The 26,432-nt window shown below is 40.0% G+C and overlaps 1 protein-coding gene across 3 annotated transcripts in view; it reads left to right on the top strand.

Annotated features, from left to right (window-relative positions):
* The window catches only part of VWA3B (von Willebrand factor A domain containing 3B), a 353,597-nt gene that overhangs the window by 91,806 nt on the left and 235,359 nt on the right, over positions 1-26,432 (top strand). For all 3 annotated transcript variants that reach the window (XM_077296867.1, XM_077296866.1, XM_077296868.1), the window contains 6 exons: positions 2,693-2,886; positions 4,939-5,093; positions 5,873-6,011; positions 9,596-9,727; positions 12,969-13,067; positions 15,582-15,764. In XM_077296867.1, coding sequence (XP_077152982.1) covers positions 2,693-2,886; positions 4,939-5,093; positions 5,873-6,011; positions 9,596-9,727; positions 12,969-13,067; positions 15,582-15,764 — 902 coding nt within the window. The remainder of the gene's footprint in view (positions 1-2,692; positions 2,887-4,938; positions 5,094-5,872; positions 6,012-9,595; positions 9,728-12,968; positions 13,068-15,581; positions 15,765-26,432) is intronic.

Below are 26,432 nucleotides of genomic sequence, written 5' to 3'. Positions count from 1 at the left end.
CTTAAGGGGTTAAATTCCTGGGCCGTCTTGCATGCACTGCTATTTTGAGGTCTATCCACAGATTATCAATGATGTTCAGATCAGGGGACTGTGAGGGCCATTGTAAAATCTTCAGCTTGTGAGTTTTTAGGTAGCCTATCATGGATTTTGATGTGTGTATAGGATCCTTATCCATTGGTAGATACCATCTTCAACTTCAGCTTCTTTACAGAATGTCTTATGTTTCCATCAATAATTTGTTGAAATTACATTGAATTAATTCTAGCATCTACCTGTGAAATGTTCCCCGTGCCATTGGCTTCAACACATCCTCATGATTGATCCACCTCCATGCTTAATGGTTGGTGAGATGTTCTTTTCCTGAAATTCGGTGCCCTTTTATCTCCACATATTAATTTGATCACTGTGGCCAAAGAGTTCTATTTTAACCTCATCAGTCTACAAGACTTGTTTCCAATCATGCATCAGATGTTCTTTGCATACTTCTGACTCTGGATTTTATGGTGAGGGTGCAGGAGAGGTTTTCTTTTGATGACTCTTCCATGAAAGCTATATATGTACAGGTGTCTTTGAAAAATAAATAAGTGCACCACAACTCCTAAATCTTCTGCTAAATCTTTCAAAAGGTCTTTTGCAGTCAAGTGGGGGTTCTGATTTGCCTCTCTATCAATCCTATGTGCAGTTCTCACATAAATTTTGCTTGGTCTTCCAGACCTTATGTTGACCACCACTCTTCCTGTTCACTGCCATTTCTTAATTTTCATTTCAAACTGAGGAAAGGGCAACTTGAAAAAGCGTTGCTATCTTGTTTATAGCTTTCTCCTGTTTTGTGGGACTCCACCATTTTTGTTTTCAGAGAGCTAGGGAGCTGCTTAGAAGAACCCATGGCTGCTGTTTTTTGGCACATGGTTAGAGGAGGCTGGGTTTTTATAAAGCTGGGAAACTTGCATCACCTGGCATTTCATGATAGTGAACAAGCCATAACCCTAGCAAGCTAATTAAGGTCTGAACCTTTGGTCAAAGAAATCTGAGCACCAAAATTTCAAAAGGGTCACAAACTTTTGCATTGGCCATTTTACTTTTTCTAATTTTTAAAAGGTAAAAATTACAATATATATTTTTTTTGCCGAAAATATAGAGGAAATGCATCATCTTTAACTTTAGGCCTTTTAGAGATTATTTCACCTTCAACTTTCTTAACTGTTCACAATAACAGTAATTTTGACCAGGGGTGCTCAAACTTTTACATGCTACTGTAATATTTTGCAGCACAAATATAGGAAACGCTATTTTGCCATAATTTTTTGCTTGTATTTTTTATATTCTTCACATTTTACAAACAATAACCCCTCAAATGAATTATTCAGGTTATTTTTACCTAATACGTTTAGTTTTATTTTGTTTTATTAAGTTTGAGCAAGAATACATGTTTTATAATTATGCTGTTTTTCACAGAGCTAATCAGTGTCTACTAAGATTCAGTGGCTTTGCCAGATCATGTGATTGGCACAGTTCTCTATTCTATTAACTACATAGTCCTAACTGGGTACGTCGTAGGCTTAAAGGGAACCTGTCACCCCCAAAATCGACGATGAGCTAAGCCCACCAGCATCAGGGGCTTATCTACAGCATTCTGTAATGGTGTAGATAAGCCCCCGATGTATCCTGAAAGATGAGAAAAAGAGGTTATATTATACTCACCCAGGGGCGATCCTGGTCCGGTCCGACCTGCTCCTTAGACTGGAGGAGCTTTAATCCCAGAATGGCAAAAGATATAACTGCAGACTCGCTACCTATTCTACCCGCTGTCAAAAACAGTGGATGGTAATAATTAAGGTGTTAAAATATGGAATGAAGCTTCAATAGGTTTCCCCATCTCATAAGGTGATAGTATATCACAAGGTTATGCTATCACGCTATCATATGCCTTCCCCTTCATTCTCAGAATTGGTGATGGGTCCTTGTGAGATACCTTAGGGAAAAGCACTTCGGCTTGGTTTAAATAAGAGTAAGCAAAATAGTCAATTTTTCATTCAGAAAAAACCTGATCTTTCATCTGTATTGTCATCATTATGTCTGTTTTTACATCCATGTGACATCTGTATGACATTCACCTTTTACATCAACTATTTAATAAATAAAAAGTCAAAATACAGTTTTCTATATTAATAATTACAATCCATTTAGTAAAAAAAAAACTTCCATGTGGATAGTAACCTGTATGTTATCCATTTTTGCCACACCTATTGACTTATAACGGGTGAGTCTGAATATGGATTTCAGTAGCGCATGCTATGATTTTTACACGCAGACCATCGGGCCATGCGTAAAAAGGTTCATGTGAACTACTACATTGACTGGCTTTGTTCCTTGTTGTGCTCTCCTTTGATACCTGTCTTCCATATAGACAGCACACAGGCTTAGTATATGCTTGTTTGAATGAACCTTTATATCACAATGCTGTTTAATTGAAGCTAAGATTTGAGGAATTTTTGAAGTTTAGATTAGGTAACTACATGGGAAAATAATATTCTCAGAACACTATGATCAGTCAAACTCTCTTAACAAGTAACCAAATATAAGCTGTAGTTCTGTGGGGAATTTCCATTACTTTTTTAGCGCCCTTTTCTACTTTATTATATAAAATATGTGCACATGTGAGCGTATGTGCTTTATCTCTACATGTTCATAGAAAAGAACGGCGACACAATGGTAGAGGAGACTTTGGAAAACTGTGTTAGCTCAAAGGAATGGCTGAAGGAGTTTGGCTTGAAACCGCAGAAGTTGCTATTTTATGATGCCCTTGCTGACTGTGCTTTTCGTCACAGCGATGGAGTTGTTGATATAAAAATCAAACCAGAGGATGAGGCTATCCAGACAGATGCAGTAAGTACAGCTAGAAACATTACTATACTTGGGCTCTTTAGGGTGGGCTATAGTTGTTACGCAGAGGGCATCTTATCTCATTCACATACACACACTCATAGAAAGACTAAGGCTATGTGCACACGTTGCGGATTTGCTTGCTGAAATTTCTGCGCGGTTTCTGCATCTCTTGGCAGAAAACGCAGAGAAAATTCAGCGCATTTTTGATGTGGATTTACATGCAGATTTGTATGAGGATTTGTTTGCAGACTTGTTAGCTAAATAAAGATATAGTATTTTAAAAAAAATGTGATGTCATTTACTTGTCCAACCTCCATTGTTGATGTGCTTCAACCAAGATGGGCACCATTATATATTCTTCTCCCATACACTCTTCCTCCTTCAGACAATATTTCCTTTGACAAATCTGCTGCGTTTTTGTCACCAAATCTGCATCTAATCCACACCAAATCCACAGCAAATCCACAAACCTTTTTACTCCTGCTTTTTTGCTACAGATTTGAGTGACTCAATGGAAGTCAATGGGTGGAAAACGCTACAGATCCACAAAAAGAATTTACATGCTGCGTAAAATAAAAAGCTGAGAATATGGATTGAAATTTCCGCATCATGTGCACAACTATTCAGGATTGTCATTGATTAACCTTCCTTTAGTAATCCTTTGCATTTTTGGTGCATTTCCGCGCAGAAAAAAACGCTGCGGAAACGCAACAAATCTGCATTGTGTGCATATAACTTAAGACTAGTTTGTGTCGAAGTAAATACATGTAACATATATTTTCTGTGTAGTTATTTTCTTAGGCTGGTTTCACACTTGCGTTTTTGTCCGCTGCGTTTTAGTGCTAAAACGCATGCGTTTTTTTGCATGCGTTTTGACGCGTTTTTGGCAACGCATGCGTTTTTTATGCGTGAGTTTGTTTGCAGAAATGCATGCGTTTTTAAGCACATGCGTTTGCTTGCGTTAAAAATGCATGTGTTTTTATAGAAAAACACAAGAAAACACAAGAAAAAACAAGAAAACCCTAACCCTAACCCTAAACACAAGAAAAAACAAGAAAACCCTAACCCTAACCCTAAGGTTAGGATCCCTAGTAACCCTAGGGATCCTAACCCTAACCCTTAGGGTTAGGGTTAGGATCCTAACCCTTAGGGTTAGGGTTAGGATCCCTAGGGTTAGGGTTAGGATCCCTAGGGTTAGGGTTAGGATCCCTAGTAACCCTAGGGATCCTAACCCTAACCCTAACCCTAGCTATTTCTGTTTATAGTGGGTTTTCTAGTTGATTTTGATGATTGGCAGCTGTCACACACTTCTCAGCATGCGTTTAAAAAACGCAAACGCAGGAAAAAACGCATGTAAACGCGGCAAAACGCCGCGTTTTTTTTTCTGCATGCAAAAACGCGTGCGTCTAAAAAACGCAGCATTTGCACGTGTTTACATGCGTTTTTTCACCACATGCGTTTTTTTTTAAAACGCTGCAGATCAAAACACAAGTGTGAAACCAGCCTTAGTCAGATGAAACTTGAGGCTCACAGTAACCAATGTGCCCCCTGCCATTACTACATTGTATTGTATTAATGCTCAAGTGAGATAACTACCTGCATCCACATTTTGGCAAAAATATATATATTTTTTAAACATTTTCTTTACCAGAGTTAAAAACTGACCATCTTACCATCTGGTAGTTCTATACAAGGAAAAAAAATGAGAATACGTTATTGTACTGGACATTTTGTGTTTTGCCTATGCCATGTGTAATTTCTGCTACCAGGTGGTACATAGGTGTAAATGGGATTTTTAAAACTCTGTACTTAAAATGTTTTTTTTGTTTTTTTCTTATTGACTTCAATGGGGAAAATTTCATGTAAATGTGATTTCTTGTAACATTTTAGCAGATAAGGGTGGCATTTAAAAAACGACATGTGCCGTGCTTGTATTTTTTGTGGTGCTCTTGGTGTGCTGTTGTTTATCATCCAGTCTTGTATCTGAATATCACGATGTGTAACATTGTCTTGTGATGTGTTAAGCATATTACATGTCTTCTCTGTAACCAGGAAAACAATCTGAAAATGATAAATGCTAAGTACTGCGACCGTTTTGTCCACGTGATTTGGAAAGATGGTTCTGTTGTCCATGTGCATATCAGTAAGGAGAAATGCCAGTGGTATGAGGAAAAATTGAAGACCGCTCTAGACAAAATGAATAGAAGGTGATATAATTTTTGAAGAATTGGTTTTAACATTAATATTATGGCTGACAATTTACCATTAGAAATAGTCATAGAAAGATAATATCATATCTTTTGTACACGTTGAGTGTTTGATGAGTTTTTTTTTTACCTCAGTATGTGTAAGCCTAAATCAGGAGTAGATCAGTCAGAGGAAAAGTATAATGGAAACACGTGCACTACTTCTACATTTCTTAACCACTCCTGATTTTGGTTTACAAATACTGAGGTAAAAAACTCACCAAACACTCAGTGTGTGTACATGGACTGAGGGTATGTGCACATGACATCTCCACAACACCAGTGGACCTGCGGGGGTTTCCCTAAGCAATGCTTCTTCAGGAAAAAGTCAGCCGTCTTTTTCTTCAAGAGTCTTGGCTGGCAGGTTTGCTGTCGTCTTTGCAGCGGCCCTGCCAACAGCGTTTTTTTTATTTCTACAGTTTAAACTATAATGAAGTGAATGACTTTTTAGCAGAAACTGCGCTAAGAATGAAGATATTACAGTACGTCTTTTAACTGTTTCAGGGTTTCCGAAGCAGTTGAAAGAAGCAACAAAAGACTGAACATGTGCGCAGCAATGTCTTTCTTACATTGCTCTGGCTGTGCAATATGTTCACTTTTGCAGAGGTTTTGTGACACTTTTTCAGTCAGATTCCGCCTAACATAACGTAACTTAATATACCCTAAGGATGAACATGGCTACGATAACAAACAAAATATTTTACTTTTTATTTATATTTTGTTAATCACATTCTTTTAAGAGTCCAATGGCTCCAGAATGGGAGTAGAGAACTCTTCGGCACTATCCTTGAAGATCAAGTGTATATTCTGATTGATACCTCACATTCCATGAAGGACAAGCTGTTTTTACTGAAAGAGAAAATATTACAGCTTTTGCAGGTGAACAATTCTGGAAAATAAAAATATAAAGAAAATCCTTTGGCACAAAATAATACTGTATGATTATCTGTAGAACTAGGGGATTGGTGGCCTGTATGTGTTATCATAAGACAATACCTGCTGAATTTACCTGTTATTAAATGCTTATGTGGCTCATGCACTAAATAATAATTCACACTAATGTATGAGTAATACATTCACTCTTTTTGAATCACACTAATGTATAACTAATAAATAATTCACACTAATGTATTTCACAGAAAAAGAAATAAATATATTTACAAAAGGCTCCATACGTTTTAATGGGATTTACAGATGGAAAATGTTATTATTTAGTTAACTTTAGTTAGGCCTCATTCAGACATCTCTTATTTTGCGTATGAGAAAAAGTAGGACAATTTTCATAAGCATGCCGGATCCATAATCTGCGTATCAGTTATTTTATCAATGTTTTATGCAAAGTAAAAATTATTTCAAGATTTGCCTACCCATTACACACTAAAACATGCATAGCATTCAGATGACCTATGGATGGCATCCAAATGCTATCCTTTTTTTTTAAAGGGAACACTACACGTTGAAAATGGTATCTGATCTGCAGGCAGGATGTTGTAAAGCAGTAGAAGGTGATCAAATTGATTTACATTTATGAGGGAAAAGTTGAAGTAAAACTTGCATTTTATTCAATGTGTCCATTGGTGGTCTTACTCAATGATTGACAGTCTTTCCTGTATGACTGTGCATGCAGATAGCTGTCAGTCACTGAGAAGGACTGCTCACTGGACTCATATCCATACCAACACCAGGGATATTAATGAATAACATGCAAGTTATATTGAATCTTTTCCAACAAACCTATATTCATGGGTGCATCACATCCTCCTGGGAGATCTGGGGTTAGACTATTTTTACGTACTGCGCATTGCAGGTCTTCCATTTAGCCTGTGTGTTTGGTTCCTTATATTAAATGGACTTAACCTCTGCAGCGCCAACTAACGACTATTTGAATGCTGGTTAGAGACATGCAGCTCCTTCTCACGGCTGCTCCTGACCTGCTCCTTTTCGCTTTCTATAATACCTGGCCAGACCTTCTCATCCCTGCCTGTGAAAGTTTTGCTACCTCGCTTACTGGAGTTGGTGTGCTGAAGTTGGAGGTTGTAGTTGTTGCTGGAGATTGTTGTCTGCTGTTTTTGGGTGTATGCTTTCTCCCTTATCCTATTCCCATTTGGTTTGTACCTTCCTATTCTTCCCTTTATTCCTCTACCCTTGGTGAGTGTTTTTGTATGTAAGTTGCTTTTTATTCTCTCTGTTTGTTTTATGTGTATGTACACTAACATATCTAGACATAGGAAAAAATGCAGGCAGTACTCCATAGCTTAAAGGTGAAAAAATTTGGTTTTATTTCAAGCCCACTAACATATCTATCCGAGGCCTTCCTGGGGGAGGGGACAGCTTAGGACATTAACAGGAGCATAGGTCGGAGACTCGTGCCTCTCTACCTTTAAGAGTACCTCAGGACCAGGATAGTTAGGTTCCCTGTTCCAGGAACAGTTTGGGCCCCTCCACTTCCTAACTGAAGACCGTCACAGTGTGACACCTATATATCTTTCCGCTCAGCTTCTCCTTCACTATACAACGCTGCTCACAGATTAGACTGTATGTCCCAAAAAAAAACCCAGACATATGAACATGCCCATAAACTACAACTTAAAATCGAAAAAAAAAATTTGTAGTGCTGTGTAAACTGAAAAGAAAGCAAGAATGTAATGTAATTTAGAAATCTACTTTAGCCATATTTTATTCACCACAGAACTTGCAACACATCATAAGTTTAAAGTTAGAACATTTTTCATTTAATTTGAAAAAATTAACTTTTAGAAATTGATGGAAGCAACATACCTCAAAAATGTTGGGACAGGGCCATGTCAACTATTATATATCATCCCTTCTTCTTTTTACAACAGTCTATAAATGTTTGAGAACTGAGGAGACCAATTTCTGTTGTCCCATTCTTGTCTGTTGTAGGATTCTAGCTGCTCAACAGTATTGGGTCTTTAGCTGATTTTTCATTTCATAGTGTTCTGGACTGCAGGCAGCCAGTTCATCACCTGGACCCTTCTTCTGCAAAACCATGATGTTGTGCTGGATGCAGTATATGGTTTAACATTATCTTGCTGAAATATGGCATTCCCAGAAATAGATGTTGGCTAGATGGGAGCGTATGTTGTTCTGAAACCTCTATATAGGGTTCAGCATTGAAAGTGCCTTTCAAGATGTGTAAGCCGCCCATGCAATAGGCACTTATGCCACCCCATTACATCAGAGATGCAGGCTTTTGAGCTGTGCACTGATAACAAGGACACCATGGTTTCCATGAAGAATTTTAAATTTTGATTCATCTGACCATAGAAAAGTTTTACCTTTTGCCTCCGTCCAATTTAAATAAGCTTTAGACTGTTTTGGGATATTTCTTCTTTGCATGATTGAGCTTCAACTTAAATTTGTGGATTGCATGGCAAACTGTTTTCACAGATGATGATTTCGAGAAGTATTCTTGTCCCATGCAGCGATTTATACAACTGAATCATGCCTGTTTTTGTTAATGCAGTGACACCTGATGGCCGGTAGATCATGAGCATCCAATAATGACTGTTGATCTTGTCCCTTGTAAGGCTGGATTTCTCCAGAATCTCTGAATCTTTTGATGATAATATGTACTAAAGATGGTGGGATATTCAAAGTCTTTACATGATTTATATTGAGGGACATTGGTGAACATCCGACCATCTTTTGCTTCTGAGATACTCTGCCTCTCTAGCATGCTCTTTTTATAAACTGTCATGTGAACTAGTTGAAAATTGACTCTCCAGCTGTGTTTTATTAGTACAACTTACTATTCCTGCCTTTTGTTAACCCTGGCCCAACTTTTTTGAGATTTGTTATCAATTTCTAGAGGGGTTATTTAAAAAAAAATAAAATAAAATGGAAAGATGTCTAACTTTTAACTTCAGATCTGTATTCTATGTTCTGCTGTGTATAAAATAGGGCTATGAGAGATTTCCAAATCACAGCATTCTTGTTTTTGATTCATTTTACCCATTTTACTTTTTAGGAATAAGTGTTGTATAATGGCCATGTATTCTATTTGTAAAAAAATATGGATAGATCTTGTACAACAAAAATAGATATCTGAATAATGCCTTAGCCTCTAACCTTTTTAACACATTTTTTACAAAAATGAAAACCTGAAGTTCTTTTATTTTTAGAAGTGTAATCAATAGAGTAATAGATCCATTACCTTCCCAGATCTTGTTCTGTTTCAAACCTTTTAAAAGTGCATTTGTTAAAAGCTTAATACCAATGTAAGTACTAGAGTTTAAAAAGAAGGAAGCTGAAAAAATGTTAGTTATCTTATTTTCTTTTAACTTTTTCGTCCATATTATTGTATTTCAAATTGCAAACAGACCCCAGTGGGGATAACTTTTAATTTGGGGGAAAACCCCTTTAACACACAACATGACTAAATAGCTTATTCAGTACCCAATTTTAGATTCTCATAGTTATAGTAACATCGATTTCTACAGGAGCAACTGAAACACAAGAGGATGTTCAATTTTGTAAAGTTTGATTCAAAAGTAGAAGCCTGGAAACCAAAATTGGCAGCTGTTAATGAAGAAAACATAAAAGAAGCGTGGAGCTGGATTAAAGAACTTCAGGTAACATAATTCATATATATTCACCGAATACATATATATTTCCATCTCAACATAACCATCCAATTATGTAAGCAGACATTTCTTCATACACATGTCCTCCTAAGTTCCATGCACTAACGGGTCTGCTCACGAATATTTAATTAGGGCTTCACCTTGTAAACTCTAATTATCCAAGAGATCTCTGTACTTCTTGATTGGCTTTTCTCTTTTAGGGCAGACATTCATTTGTTGCCTCCAAGGCCACTTGCAAAGCAACTTCATGAACTTCTAATTAAGAGAAACATTTTCATTTTTGTAATGCATTTTTAGTCCTGTATCTAAATACTAGTGAAAGTGAAGTAAAGGAAACCATCACTACATCATATTCAGTATATATAGAGAAAAAAACACTTGCTACACTCATAATGGAGATTGTACCCATGAATCAGCTATTGGTTGGGGCAGCTGTCAGATGTAAGCAGTATATGGAGCTGGCACATGACGGCTTTTTACGCTGTTTAGTGTTTTACTTCGATAGGAGCTGAGCTACAGTACCTGGATAATGGCCAAAGTGTATAGAGCTGTGGTATTCTAGCTCCATATACTGTTTTCATCCCACCTCCTTAGTGGATGTCAGCTGTTCTGTAATAGTGCCTGGTGTCGGTACCCAACAATATGACCTATCTGACAAAATCAAAGCAGTGGACATTCCCTTTACTAATGGAGATGAATATTTTCAGTCAAAGTCAATCTCTATCTCAAACTTATCAGGATCTTGCATGTTGGATTTAGTTTGACTTCGACTGCTGGGAAACATTTAGTATGTCCTCATTTACATTAAAGGGGTTGTCTGCATTATTGGGATAGCTTGGAATACATAGAAATATTAAAACAGCAGTAAAATAACCACACATCTACTGACTAGAGAGAACAGGGATTGGTTGCAGGGGTCATGTGAGTGATGGGTGTGCTGTCATCTCTGCAGAACCAAAAGTAACAACAAGGGTAGCAGTGCCAACCTTCAGAAATTAACAGTGGGCTTAAATTTGTGTAAAGGGAGCCTGTCAAGTGATTCATACTGCCTGAAATTGGGCTGCATAATTCGGGGACAAAACTCTCTCATTGCTGGCATATATGATTTGCTCTGGAATGCTGCAGCTCTTTAGAAATGTGGTTTAAGAAAGTGCCAATTAACTTCCTGTCTTGCTCAGCGTGACCTACAAGTCTCATCCATGTGTATCAGCTTGACTGACAAATCAGATGACTAGCTAATTTTAAACATAGATGCCCACAGTGAGGGATCCTGTCCCTGATTCATGCTGCCAGTGTTTCGGACTGCATAAATTATCTGACAGGTTCCCTTTAAAATTGATAAAATATATTATTGTACTTTTATTGTGATATCTAATGAAGTCTTGCAATTTTAGTGTCCGTCACAACATGACTTCCAGATTAGCTTTCTTTCCCAAATAACTAAAAAACTATACAAAAGATGTGCAGAACTCAGAAAGTAAAAAAAAAATAATGAAATAAGTGAAAAATAAATGAAACATGTATAAAAGGAAGTTTAAAAACATACAGTGCAAGATACAAGAAAAATAAAGTGGATACTTTAAAGAGCCCAAAGTTTACAATGCATAGAAACGATATGAATGAATTACCGTATATGTAGTACATAAACAGTGGTAATAATACAGTCTAGCCTAAAGAGAACATACCTGATGTGCTTTTCGCATCAAGTTTTGGCAGGGGATTCCCTACTAACTACTGACATGGAAAAATGGGGCAAAGAGACAGCTACTGAGACTTATTTATTTGCCACACTACTAGAAAAGGTACAGTGGTACAGAAAAAATATTTGTTTGGCCGACTAATGGCAACGAGATAGCTGATGCCAATTATTTATGTGCAACACTACTAGAAAACATAGAGGTCCTGAAAAATTATTTCTTTAGCCTAGAAATGGCAACAACAACAAGTTATACTTGGCACTCGCAAAAATAAGGAGAGAAGTGCTCAAGTATGGTATCTGGTCCAATCACGATACAGTAAAAAAAAAACCTTGGCTCTCAAAAAGATAGTGATGAGAAAAAAAAGTTCCATTTTATTGTGCACACATAAGTTGAATGTTTTCTCAAATTACTATAAAACACACAGTGGCTTAAAGCCGCAGTACTCCCACAGGCCAGGAGGGAGCAGAGTACACACAGCGGCTTAAAAGCACAGTACTCCAACAGACGGGTACAGAGTACCCACTGCAGCTTAAACACATAGTACTCCCGCAGGCATGGGTTGCAGAGTACACACAGCAGCTTTTTGGTCAAATATTCTACAGATATGGGTTGTACAGTACGCACAGCGGCTTTTGGCACAGTACTCCCACAGATATGGGTTGTACAGTACACACAGTGGCTTTTGGCACAGTACTCCCACAGATATGGGTTGAACAGTACACACAGCGGCTATTGGCACAGTACTCCCACAGATATGGGTTGTACAATACACACAGCGGCTTTTGGCACAGTACTACCACAGATATGGGTTGTACAATACACACAGCGGCTTTTGGCACAGTACTCCCACTGATATGTGTTGTACAATACACACAGCGGCTTTTGGCACAGTACTCCCACTGATATGTGTTGTACAATATGCACAGCGGCTTTTGGCACAGTGCTCCCCCAGCTCTAATAAGAGCGGCACTCGTGATCAAGGGTCTGGCGAACCCAAACAGGAAATTGGATGTACTGTAAAAAGTCTGTGTTCAAGGTTTGTTACCAGACACTGGGTGTCCGGTACGGACACCACACTTTTCCATTCTGGTTCTCTCATCCCTGGTTGGAACAAAACCAGGCAAATATAATATAAGTATGTTTGTAAGTATTAGCAGTTTGTAGATAAAAAAGCATTTTGAAAACAATATACACTTGACTGCTGGTTCAGATTATACAGGTATTGATTTTAATATTGATTTTAGTCTGTAACCATATTGTATACTTCTGCCTAGGAGCTGTGAACATAAAAATCATGTTTTTTTTTCATTTACCTTTTGCCAATTCCTTAATTACCGTATTATATTTTTGAATGTGCATGCATTGGAGCATTATACTGAATTTATATTTACTTTAACAGTATTCAAAACAAATTAATGTGTCCCACACAATAAAGGCATATTACATTATTTTCCCTTTTAGAGTCAATGTTATCAATCTATTAAGAATTAAATATTGTGACAGTAATTGGTTAATCTTTTTTTTCAAAGGTTGGCAGTTCAACAAATACCTTGAGGGCTCTCCAGGTTGCCCTCACTGACAGTAATACCCAGGCAGTTTACCTACTCACTGATGGAAGACCTGATCAGGTACTAACAATGCAGCTATATGTAATTGTATAAATATGAGATACTAATAGACTTAAACAAGTATTCTCAAGTTATTAAATTGCTTTAGTTAGGTAGCATGAAAATAAGAAAGTTTGCAATTGACTGGTTATGTTTTTGTATCTGCTGTAAGCTTAGCCGCTCGTGCCTGCCCAGACCCTGGCCGAGCATGCGCAGTGGTTACATTCTAGGAGAGGGGTTAATGCCTAATGTCCTAGCAACCTCTTTCTAGCCCAGCTTTGGCAAACGTTAATCTGCAAACGGTCATTAGGATATTTATACCATCATTCGCAGACCTTAAAATTTAAAACACTTTATTTAAAAATTATCCTGCTATATTTGGTCAAAATGTAGGCAACTCACCCCTAATGTGGTTAGCCTCACCCCTAACAGCTGGAGCTGTTTCTCTTTGGTGAGGCTTGTGATGTTAGTTGGTATTGATGACGCTACTCACAGATGTTTTTCCAGGTTTGCGTTGGACAGGGTGGAGAGCAGTCAACTCTTTGCAATAAGTTTTGTAAAAAACTGATCACAGCAAGTTGTTCCAAACACAGATGTATAGTTCATGTCTCTTCAAAGTGAGAAATGTATCACTACTTGTGTTGTTTACACAATTCAAGCCATGGGATGTCTGCAGTATACATCACATAGGAGAAATGAAGACTGTTGCATACATCTCATAGGATACACTGAGATTGCTGCATACATCTCATAGGATACAATTAGACTGTTGTGTATATATCACATAGGATACGCCGAGACCGCTGTATACATCACATAGGAGACACCAAGACTGCTGTAAACGTCACATATGACACACTGAGACTGTTGTATACATCACATACACTGGGAGTCAGCTATATAGATCACATAGGAGACACCGAGCCTGCTTTACACGTTGCATAGGAGACACCAAAGCCGCTGTACAAATCTTGTAGGATACACTTGGACTGCGTATATATATATATATATATATATATATATATATATATATATGTATGTATAGATAGATACAAACATACATAGAAAGCACTCAGACTGGTGTATATACATCACTTACAATACAATGGGACTGGTGTACGGCTGTGAGAAAAAGCATTTGCCCCCTTTCTGATTTCCTATTCTTTTGCATGTTTGTCACACTTAAATGTTTCAGATCACAAAACAAATTTAAATATTAGACAAAGATAACAAAAGTAAACACAAAATGCAGTTTTTAAATGAAGCTCTTTATTATTAATGGAGACCATTAGCCACCGTTAGCAGCAACAACTGCAATCAAGCGTTTGTGATAACTGGCAATGAGTCTTTAATAATTCTCTGGAGGAATTTTGGCTGACTCATCTTTGCACCATTGTTGTAATTTAGCCACATTGGAAGGTTTCCGGGCATGAACTTCCTTTTTAAAGTCATGCCACAGTATCCCAATCTGATTAATGTCAGGACTTTGACTAGGCCACTCCAAAGTGTTAAGTTTGTTTTTATTAAGTCATTCATAGGTGGACTTGCTGGTGTGTTTTGGATCATTGTCCTGCTGCATAACCCAAGTGCATTTCAGTTTGAGGTCACGAACAGATGGCTGGACATTCTCCTTTAGAATTTTTTGGTAGACAGCCAAATTCATGGTTACATTTAGCACAGCAAGTCTTCCAGGTCCTGAAGCAGCAAAACAGCAACAGACCATCACCCTACCACCACCAAATTTTAGTGTTCATAAATATAATGTTCCTTTTCTGAAATACTGTGTTACTTCTATGCCAGATGTATGTTGATGGGGATCATTAAGATTTTTTTCTGGCAAAACTCAGATGAGCCTTTATGTTCCTTTTGCTCAGCAGTCATTTTCATCTTGCAATTCTGCCATGCAGACCATTTTTGCCCAGTCTCTTATGGTGGAATCATGAACCCTGACATTAACTGAGGCAACTGAGGCCTGCAGTTATTTTTGATGTTGTCGGGTCTTTGTGACCTTTTGGATGATTCGTCGCAGCACTCTTGAGGTAATTTTGGTTGGTTGGTCACTCCTGGGAAGGTTCACCACTGTTTTTGCCATTTGTGGATAATGGCTCACTGTGGTTTGCTGGGGTCCCAAAGCTTGAAAAATGGCTTTATAACCTTTTCCAGACTGATTCATGTCAATTACTTTGCTTCTCATTTGTTCCAGAATTTCTTTGGATCGTGACGTATGTTGATTCTAGTCTGACTCCATGGTTACATGGTTATGAATTTTAATCAGTGAAAAATGCACCAAAAATGCAGCATACAAAATAAGCAGGAAATGCATAAAATTTCAGAAATCTCATTCACTTTGCTGGTACAGTAAAACACTAATTTTTCTCCACGTGTGTCAGACTGAAAATTAATATCTTGTTATTGGTGAGGATCTTATCAGTGTGACCTGCATGAAACACAGCAGAATATAAATGTTGTCTTATTAAGTACCTCAAATTTTGGATACATTTTTTTTTACTAGAAATATTTTTTCACCTCTTACAGCCTACTGACACGATTCTTGCTCAAGTTACTATCGTAAATCAAATTCCTATCCACACAATTTCATTCAACTGTGATGACACTGAAGCAAACAGCTTTTTATATGAGATTTCCAGCAAGACTGGTGGCCGCTTTCACACTTACAGCAGTTACCGTAAGGACCCTGACACTCCTCAACCTTTTGTGGTAAGTGTCCACAGACATGAAGTACTCATAGTTGAGGATAAGAAATCTGTTTTTCTTTGTTAATATTTCATTTTTAGATTATTTGTTCTAATGTAATATAAATAGCTAAAAAATATATATTTTGCGGCTGTAGTTAGACACCCTTGGAAGAGCTGATTGATGTTCTGAACTGAGTTTTGGACTAAGGCCAAGTTCACACATTTGCTATTTGGTCAGTATTTTACATCAGTATTAGGGATGAGAGAGCACTAAAATGCTCGGATTCTCATTACTTAACCCCTTTACCCCAAGGGTGGTTTGCACGTTAATGACCGGGCCAATTTTTACAATTCTGACCACTGTCCCTTTATGAGGTTATAACTCTGGAACCCTTCAACGGATCCCGGTGATTCTGACATTGTTTTCTCATGACATATTGTACTTCATGATAGTGGTAAAATTTCTTTGATATTACCTGCGTTTATTTGTGAAAAAAATGGAAATTTGGTGAAAATTTTGAAAATGTTGCAATTTTCCAACTTTGAATTTTTATACAATTAAATCACAGAGATATGTCACACAAAATACTTAATAAGTAACATTTCCCACATGTCTACTTTACATCAGCACAATTTTGGAACCAAATTTTTTTTTGTTAGGGAGTTATAAGGGTTAAAAGTTGACCAGCAATTTCTCATTTTTACAACACCATTTTTTTTTAGGGACCACATCTTATTTGAAGTCATTTTGAGGGGTCTATATGATAGAAAATACCCAAGTGTGACACCATTCTAAAAACTGCACCCCTCAAGGTGCTCAAAACCACATTCAAGAAGTTTATTAACGCTTCAGGTGTTTCACAGGAATTTTTGGAATGTTTAAAAAAAATTGACTGGAATTGAGATAGGACGCCATGTCGCGTTTGGAGAGCCCTTGATGTGCCTAAACATTGAAACCCCCCACAATTGACACTATTTTGGAAAGTAGACCCCCAAAGGAACTTATCTAGATGTGTGGTGAGCACTTTGACCCACCAAGTGCTTCACAGAAGTTTATAATGCAGAGCCGTAAAAATAAAAAATCATATTATTTCACAAAAATTTTATTTTCGCCCCTAGTTTTTTATTTTCCCAAGGGTAACAGAAGAAATTGGACCACAAAAGTTGTTGTGCAATTTGTCTTGAGTACGCTGATACCCCATATGTGGGGGTAAACCACTGTTTGGGCGCACGGCAGAGCTCGGAAGGGAAGGAGCGCCATTTGACTTTTCAATGCAAAATTGACTGGAATTGAGATAGGATGCCATGTCGCATTTGGAGAGTCCCTGTTGTGCCTAAACATTGAAACCCCCACAAGTGACACCATTTTGGAAAGTAGGTCCCCTAAGGAACTTATCTAGATGTGTTGTGAGAACTTTGAACCCCCAAGTGTTTCACTACAGTTTATAACGCAGAGCCGTGAAAATAAAAAAATATTTTTTTTCCCACAAAAATGGTTTTTTAGCCCCCCAAACTTTTATTTTCCCAAGGGTAACAAGAGAAATTGGACCCCAAAAGTTGTTGTCCAATTTGTCCTGAGTACGCTGATACCCCATATGTTAGGGTAAACCCCTGTTTGGGCGCATGGCAGAGCTCGGAAGAGAAGGAGCACTGTTCTACTTTTTCAACACAGAATTGGCTGGTCGCGTTTGGAGAGCCCTTGATGTGCCTAAACAGTGGAAGCCCCAGTTCTAACTGAAACCCTAACCCAAACACACCCCTAACCCTAATCCCAACTCTACCCATAACCCTAACCACACCCCTAACCCCAACCACACCCCTAACCCCAACACACTCCTGTTATGACCCCAATGGCGAGGGTCTCAGAGGAACAAGTAAGTCTGCGACGTACAAAAATCCAGCTCATAGGGCAGTGGTAACTGGGTTGACCATATAACTACTCCTAACGCCAACACTAGAAGCAGCCGGGGAACATGTCTACGTTGGTCGCTAGATGTCTCGCGCCAGCCGGAGGACTAACTACCCCTAGAAGAGGAAAACAAAGACCTCTCTTGCCTCCAGAGAATAGACCCCAAAAGTCGGATACAAGCCCCCCACAAATAATAACGGTGAGGTAAGAGGAAATGACAAACACAGAGATGAACTAGGTTTAGCAAAGAGAGGCCCACTTACTAATAGCAGAATGTAGTAAGATAACTTATATGGTCAACAAAAACCCTAACAAAATTCCACACTGGAGATACAAGAACCCCCGAACCGTCTAACGGCCCGGGGGGAGAACTCCAGCCTCCCTAGAGCTTCCAGCAAGGTTAGGATACAGATTATGTACAAGCTGGACAAAAATGCAAACAAAAACAAATAGCAAAAAGCAAGAAAGCAGACTTAGCTTAATTTAGCAGGAACCAGGATCAGAAGACAAGAGCACAACAGATTAGCTCTGATTACAACGTTGCCAGGCATTGAACTGAAGGTCCAGGGAGCTTATATAGCAACACCCCTGACCTAACGACCCAGGTGAGCATACAAGGGATGAATGACATACCCAGAGTAAAATCACTAGTAACCACTAGAGGGAGCCAAAAGGTAAATTCACAACAGTACCCCCCCCTTAGTGAGGGGTCACCGAACCCTCACCAAGACCACCAGGGCGATCAGGATGAGCGGCGTGAAAGGCACGAACTAAATCGGCCGCATGCACATCAGAGGCGACCACCCAGGAATTATCCTCCTGACCATAGCCCTTCCACTTGACCAGGTACTGAAGCCTCCGCCTGGAGAGACGAGAATCTAAGATCTTCTCCACCACGTACTCCAACTCGCCCTCAACCAACACCGGAGCAGGAGGCTCAGCAGAAGGAACCACAGGCACAACGTACCGCCGCAACAAGGACCTATGAAATACGTTGTGAATGGCAAACGACACCGGAAGATCCAGGCGAAAGGATACAGGATTAATGATTTCCAATATCTTGTAAGGACCAATGAAGCGAGGCTTAAATTTGGGAGAGGAGACCTTCATAGGAACAAATCGAGAAGACAGCCATACCAAATCCCCAACGCGAAGTCGGGGACCCACACCGCGGCGGCGGTTGGCAAAACGCTGAGCCTTCTCCTGTGACAACTTCAAGTTGTCCACCACATGACTCCAGATCCGCTGCAACCTATCCACCACGGAATCCACCCCAGGACAGTCAGAAGGCTCCACATGTCCCGAGGAAAAACGAGGATGGAAACCAGAGTTGCAGAAAAATGGCGAAACCAAGGTGGCGGAACTAGCCCGATTATTAAGGGCAAATTCAGCCAACGGCAAGAAGGTCACCCAATCATCCTGATCAGAAGAGACAAAACACCTCAAATAAGCCTCCAGAGTCTGATTAGTTCGCTCCGTTTGTCCGTTAGTCTGGGGATGGAAAGCGGACGAAAACGACAAATCAATGCCCATCCTACCACAAAAGAATCGCCAGAACCTGGAAACAAACTGGGATCCTCTGTCCGACACAATATTCTCAGGAATGCCGTGCAAACGAACCACGTTCTGGAAGAACACAGGAACCAGATCAGAAGAGGAAGGCAGCTTAGGCAAAGGAACCAGATGGACCATCTTGGAGAAACGATCACATATCACCCAGATGACAGACATGCCCTGAGACACCGGAAGATCCGAAATGAAATCCATAGAGATGTGTGTCCAAGGTCTCTTCGGGACAGGCAAGGGCAAGAGCAACCCGCTGGCACGAGAGCAACAAGGCTTAGCTCGGGCACAAGTACCACAGGACTGCACAAATGACCGCACATCCCTTGACAAGGAAGGCCACCAAAAGGACCTGGCCACCAGATCTCTGGTGCCAAAAATTCCCGGGTGCCCTGCCAACACCGAGGAATGAACCTCGGAAATGACTCTGCTGGTCCATCTAGCAGGCACAAACAATCTGTCAGGTGGACAAGAGTCAGGCCTACCAGCCTGAAATCTCTGCAACACACGTCGCAGATCTGGAGAAATAGCAGACACGATAACTCCTTCCTTAAGAATACCCACAGGTTCAGCGACTCCAGGAGCATCAGGCACAAAGCTCCTAGACAGAGCATCGGCCTTCACATTCTTAGAACCTGGTAAATACGAGACCACAAAGTCAAAACGGGAGAAAAACAATGACCAGCGGGCCTGTCTAGGATTCAGGCGTTTAGCAGACTCGAGATACATCAGATTTTTGTGATCAGTCAAGACCACCACACGATGCTTAGCACCCTCGAGCCAATGACGCCACTCCTCAAATGCCCACTTCATGGCCAACAACTCCCGATTGCCCACATCATAATTTCGCTCTGCCGGCGAAAACTTCCTAGAGAAAAAGGCACAAGGCCTCATAGTAGAGCAACCAGGGCCTCTCTGCGACAAAACGGCCCCTGCCCCAATCTCCGAAGCATCCACCTCAACCTGAAAGGGAAGTGAGACGTCAGGCTGGCACAAAACAGGCGCCGAAGTAAATCGGCGTTTCAACTCCTGGAAAGCCTCCACGGCAGCAGGAGCCCAGTTAGCTACATCAGAGCCTTTCTTGGTCATATCCGTCAGCGGTTTAACAACGCTAGAGAAATTTGCGATAAAACGACGGTAGAAGTTAGCAAAACCCAAGAACTTCTGAAGACTCTTAACTGACGAGGGTTGAGTCCAATCATGAATAGCTCGGACCTTGACTGGATCCATCTCCACAGCAGAAGGGGCAAAAATGAACCCCAAAAAGGGAACCTTCTGTACACCAAAGAGACACTTTGAGCCTTTTACAAACAAAGAATTTTCACGCAGAATCTCAAAAACCATCCTGACCTGCTCCACATGCGAGTCCCAATCATCAGAAAAAACCAGAATATCATCCAGATAAACAATCAAAAATTTATCCAGATATTTCCGGAAAATGTCATGCATGAAGGACTGAAAAACTGAAGGGGCATTAGAGAGCCCAAATGGCATCACCAAGTACTCAAAATGACCTTCGGGCGTATTGAATGCGGTTTTCCATTCATCGCCCTGCCTAATGCGCACAAGGTTGTACGCACCACGAAGGTCTATCTTGGTGAACCACTTGGCACCTTTAATCCGGGCAAACAAATCTGACAACAGCGGCAAAGGATACTGAAATTTGACAGTGATCTTATTTAAAAGCCGATAGTCAATACAAGGCCTCAAAGATCCGTCCTTTTTGGCCACAAAAAAGAATCCCGCACCAAGAGGGGAAGAAGAAGGACGGATATGCCCCTTCTCAAGAGACTCCTTGATATATGAACGCATCGCGGTATGTTCAGGTACCGACAGATTAAACAGTCTCCCCTTAGGAAACTTACTGCCAGGAATCAAATCTATTGCACAGTCACATTCCCTATGAGGAGGCAGTGCACTGGACTTAGACTCGCTGAAGACATCCTGATAATCAGACAAATACGCCGGAACTTCCGAAGGCGTAGAAGAAGCAATAGACAAGGGCAGGGAATCTCCATGAATTCCATGGCAGCCCCAACTTGACACTGACATAGCCTTCCAGTCCAAGACTGGATTATGGGTCTGTAACCATGGCAAACCCAAAACAACCAAATCATGCATTTTATGCAGAACAAGAAAACGTATTACCTCCCGATGTTCGGGAGTCATGCACATGGTAACCTGTGTCCAAAACTGCGGTTTATTTTTTGCCAATGGCGTAGAATCAATACCCCTAAGAGGGATAGGATTTTCCAATGGCTCAAGAACAAATCCGCAGCGCTTGGCAAATGACAGATCCATAAGGCTCAGGGCAGCACCTGAGTCCACAAACGCCATGACAGGATACGATGACAGTGAGCAAATCAAAGTTACAGATAGAATAAACTTAGGTTGCAAATTACCAATGGCGACCGGACTAACAACCTTAGTAAGACGTTTAGAGCATGCTGAGATAACATGTGTAGAATCACCACAGTAGTAACACAAGCCATTCTGGCGTCTATGAATTTTCCGCTCATTTCTAGTCAGGATTCTATCACATTGCATTAAATCAGGTGCCTGTTCAGACAACACCATGAGGGAATTTGCGGTCTTGCGCTCCCGCAACCGCCGGTCGATTTGAATAGCCAGGGCCATAGAATCATTCAGACCTGTGGGAATGGGAAAACCCACCATCACATTCTTAATGGCTTCAGAAAGGCCATTTCTAAAATTTGCAGCCAATGCACACTCGTTCCACTGGGTCAGCACGGACCATTTCCGAAATTTTTGGCAATACACTTCAGCCTCGTCCTGGCCCTGAGACATCGCCAGCAAGGCTTTTTCTGCCTGAATCTCAAGATTGGGTTCCTCATAAAGCAAACCAAGCGCCAGAAAAAACGCATCAATGTCAGCCAATGCCGGATCTCCTGGCGCCAGCGAGAAAGCCCAATCCTGAGGGTCGCCCCGTAAAAAAGAAATAACAATTTTTACTTGCTGAGCGGAGTCTCCAGATGAACAGGGTTTCAGGGACAAAAACAATTTACAATTATTCCTGAAATTTCTAAATTTAAATCGGTCTCCGGAAAACGGTTCAGGAATCGGTATCTTAGGTTCTGACACAGGATTTCTGATAACATACTCTTGTATGCCCTGCACACGAGCCGCAAGCTGATCCACACTTGTAATCAAGGTCTGGACATTCATGTCTGCAGCAAACACAAGCCACTCAGGGGTAAAGGGGAAAAGAAAAAAAAAAAATGAGAGAGAGAAAAAAAACCTCAGAACTTTCTTTCTTATAATCCCGCTTCTGCAATGCATTTAACATTTAATATGGGCCTGGCAAACTGTTATGACCCCAATGGCGAGGGTCTCAGAGGAACAAGTAAGTCTGCGACGTACAAAAATCCAGCTCATAGGGCAGTGGTAACTGGGTTGACCATATAACTACTCCTAACGCCAACACTAGAAGCAGCCGGGGAACATGCCTACGTTGGTCGCTAGATGTCTCGCGCCAGCCGGAGGACTAACTACCCCTAGAAGAGGAAAACAAAGACCTCTCTTGCCTCCAGAGAATAGACCCCAAAAGTCGGATACAAGCCCCCCACAAATAATAACGGTGAGGTAAGAGGAAATGACAAACACAGAGATGAACTAGGTTTAGCAAAGAGAGGCCCACTTACTAATAGCAGAATGTAGTAAGATAACTTATATGGTCAACAAAAACCCTAACAAAATTCCACACTGGAGATACAAGAACCCCCGAACCGTCTAACGGCCCGGGGGGAGAACTCCAGCCTCTCTAGAGCTTCCAGCAAGGTTAGGATACAGATTATGTACAAGCTGGACAAAAATGCAAACAAAAACAAATAGCAAAAAGCAAGAAAGCAGACTTAGCTTAATTTAGCAGGAACCAGGATCAGAAGACAAGAGCACAACAGATTAGCTTTGATTACAACGTTGCCAGGCATTGAACTGAAGGTCCAGGGAGCTTATATAGCAACACCCCTGACCTAACGACCCAGGTGAGCATACAAGGGATGAATGACATACCCAGAGTAAAATCACTAGTAACCACTAGAGGGAGCCAAAAGGTAAATTCACAACACACTCCTAACCCCAACACACTCCTAACCCCAACAGAACCCTAACCCTAATCCCAACCCTAACCACACCCCTAACTCCAACAAACCCCAACCCTAATCCCAACCATAACCCTAACCCTGACACACCCCTAACTCTAATCCCAACCGTAAATGTAATCCAAACCCTAACCCTAACATTAGCACCAACCCTAACCCTAACTTTAGCCCCAAGCCAAACCTTAACTTTAGCCCCAACCCTAACTGTAGCCCTATCCCCAACCCTAGCCCCAACCCTAACCCTAGCCCCAACCCTAACCTTAGCCCCAACCCTAGCCCTAACCCAAGCCCCAACCCTAACCCTACCCCCAACCCTAGCCCTAACCCTAGCCCCAACCCTAATCCTAGCCCCAACCCTAAACCTAGCCCCAACCCTAGCCTTAACCCTAGCCCTAACCCTATCCCCAATCCCAACCCTAACCCTAGCCCCAACCCATACCTCATTTATATCTATTTTTATTTATGTTTTGGCACTTTTATACGATAAAAACTATTTTATAGAAAAAATAATTATTTTTGCATCGCTTTATTCTGAGGACTATAACTTTTTTATTTTTTTGCTGATAATGCTGTATGGTGGGTCATTTTTTTCAAGACAAGACAACGTTTTCAGTGGTACCATGGTTATTTATATCCGTCTTTTTGATTGTGTGTTATTGCACTTTTTGTTCGGCAGTATGATAATAAAGCGTTGTTTTTTGCCTTTTTTTACGGTGATCACTGAAGGGGTTAACTAGTGGGATAGTTTTATAGGTCGGGTTGTTACGGACGCGGCAATACTAAATATGTGTACTTTCATTGATTTGTTTTTTTTTAGATAAAGAAATATATTTATGGGAACAATATTTGTTTTTCTTTATTTAGGAATTAGTTTTTTTTTTTACATGTTTGAATATTTTTTTTTTAACTTTATTACATTGCCTCAGGGGGGGGCATCATGTTATAGGGTCAGATCGCGTTGCTCCGAGGGTCTCAGGGAAGCATGCAGGGTGCCCCCTCCCTGCGCGATGCTTCCCTATACCGCCGGAACACTGCAATCATCTTTGATCGCAGTGTGCCGAGGGTTAATGTGCCAGGAGCAGTCTGTGACACCCAGCCGCGATCGGCCGCCCTCCCCCCGTGAGCGCAGCCGATAGCATATGACGTACTATCCCGTCGGTGGTCATACCTGCCCACTCCACCTCGATGAGATAGTACGTCTAATGTCAGAAAGGGGTTAAAGGGATTTTCCCACAAACAAAAGTTCATTTTATTCAATAGATCTTGGAATAATAATAATTTCCACAATTGGATGTGTTTAAATAAAATGTTCCTGTGCTGAGATAATCTTATAAATGTGCCGCTGCTGTGTACTGTTTAATGGCCGTGTCTGACCGTACAGGAACATGGTCTGATCATTCCACAGCTCCTGGCCAGGGGGAGAAGCAAAAAAGAGTATACAGACATTACAGTATGGAATTGCAGCTGATTCTTTTTATGAGGTAAAACTTTTCCCTGCCTGTTTTTAAACACACTTCAAGGAAAGACTCAATTGAGATCCCATGCTGTAATGTCTGTAGAGTCCCCCCCAGGAGATGTGGTTTGCATAGTCTTCTTTTGCTTTCCCCCTGGACAGAATCTGTGGTATGATCAGACAGGGGGCCTCTCTCTCTATATATATATACTGTATATATAGCTCTGTCAAAAATTAAGAGACCACTGCAAAATGTTCAGTTTGGCTGATTTTTCTGTTTATAGGTATATTTATGAGTAAAATGTAAATTTGTAAATTGTTCTTTTGGTCTATAAACTTCCAACAACATGTCTCCGAATTTCCAAAACAAGCAATAAATTTTGTATTTTTTTCCTGACAAAGAAAAATGGTCAAATTTTTTTTTAAAAACCCGGTGCTTACAGACCTCAAATAAGACAAAGAAAACAAGGTCATAATCGTTTAGAAACAACAATACTAATGTTTTAACTCAGGAAGAGTTCAGAAATCAATATTTTGTGGAATAACCATGAGTTTTAATCACAGCTTTCATGCGTCTTGGCATGCTTTCCACCAGTCTTTAACACTGCTTTTGGCACAAAAATTTAGCAGTTCTTCTTTTGATGGCTTGTGACTATCCATCATCCTCTTTATTACATTCCGGAGGTTTTCAGTGGGTTTCAGGTCTGGAGATTGCCCATGACAGGGTTTTGATGTGGTCGTCTCTTAATTTTTGCCAGAGCTGTATATATATGTATATATATATATATCTATATATATATATATATATGTATATCTATATATATATATATATATATATATATATATATATATATATATATATATATATACATACTTTATATATAAGCTTCTATTCTTTATTACATACTGTCCTGTTTTGTTAGATATATAATGCAATGACGGCTAATGTACCACTGGAAAGCTTCTTTTCTAATAGAGGAACTGGTGGACTGGTCGTCTGGTCACCGGCTGCTCCATCAGCAGTTATTTTACATCTAGCAAGAGAGGGGACTATGTAATAAAAGAGGGCACTGTGAATAACAAAAAAAAAAACAGGAATAATCTATGTAAGAGACAGTCCTGTACATTACAGCAGAGGAAGTTGTACAATAAGGGACGGCATTATATATAACTAGAGAGGATAGTACATAATAAGGGACGGTGTTATATGTAACAAAAGAGGAAACTATGAAACTAAGGATGGCGCTATACATAATAAGTGAGTACACTATATACAAAGGGACTGTGCTATACATAATAAGTGAGTACACTCTATACTAAGGGACTGTACTATAAACAATAAAGCTACATTACTGTATCTGTGTGCAGTGTCGGTGTGCTGTGCGCTTTTACAGATGCATTGAGCATGTTCTATGCTGATCCTCAAAATTGGATCAGAAAAAAACATTCTCAGATCCATGATTTTCATTTATGTGTGAGTAGACCTATAAAACTCTACGAGTCCGTGTGCCGTCCAATAAAAAAAAATCTGGAAGCACACGGACATTTCACACAAAAGTGAAAATTTAGAATAAGGGATTTTACAGATAACATTATTATATCAAATCACACAGAACAGATACAGAATAATATCTACATCCAGTC

Source organism: Ranitomeya variabilis, chromosome 3 (genome assembly GCF_051348905.1).
Source record: "Ranitomeya variabilis isolate aRanVar5 chromosome 3, aRanVar5.hap1, whole genome shotgun sequence".
In the NCBI taxonomy this organism is placed as follows: Eukaryota; Metazoa; Chordata; class Amphibia; order Anura; family Dendrobatidae; genus Ranitomeya; species Ranitomeya variabilis.
Note: the sequence above shows the minus strand (reverse complement) of the source record. Positions and strands in the feature narration are given on the sequence as shown.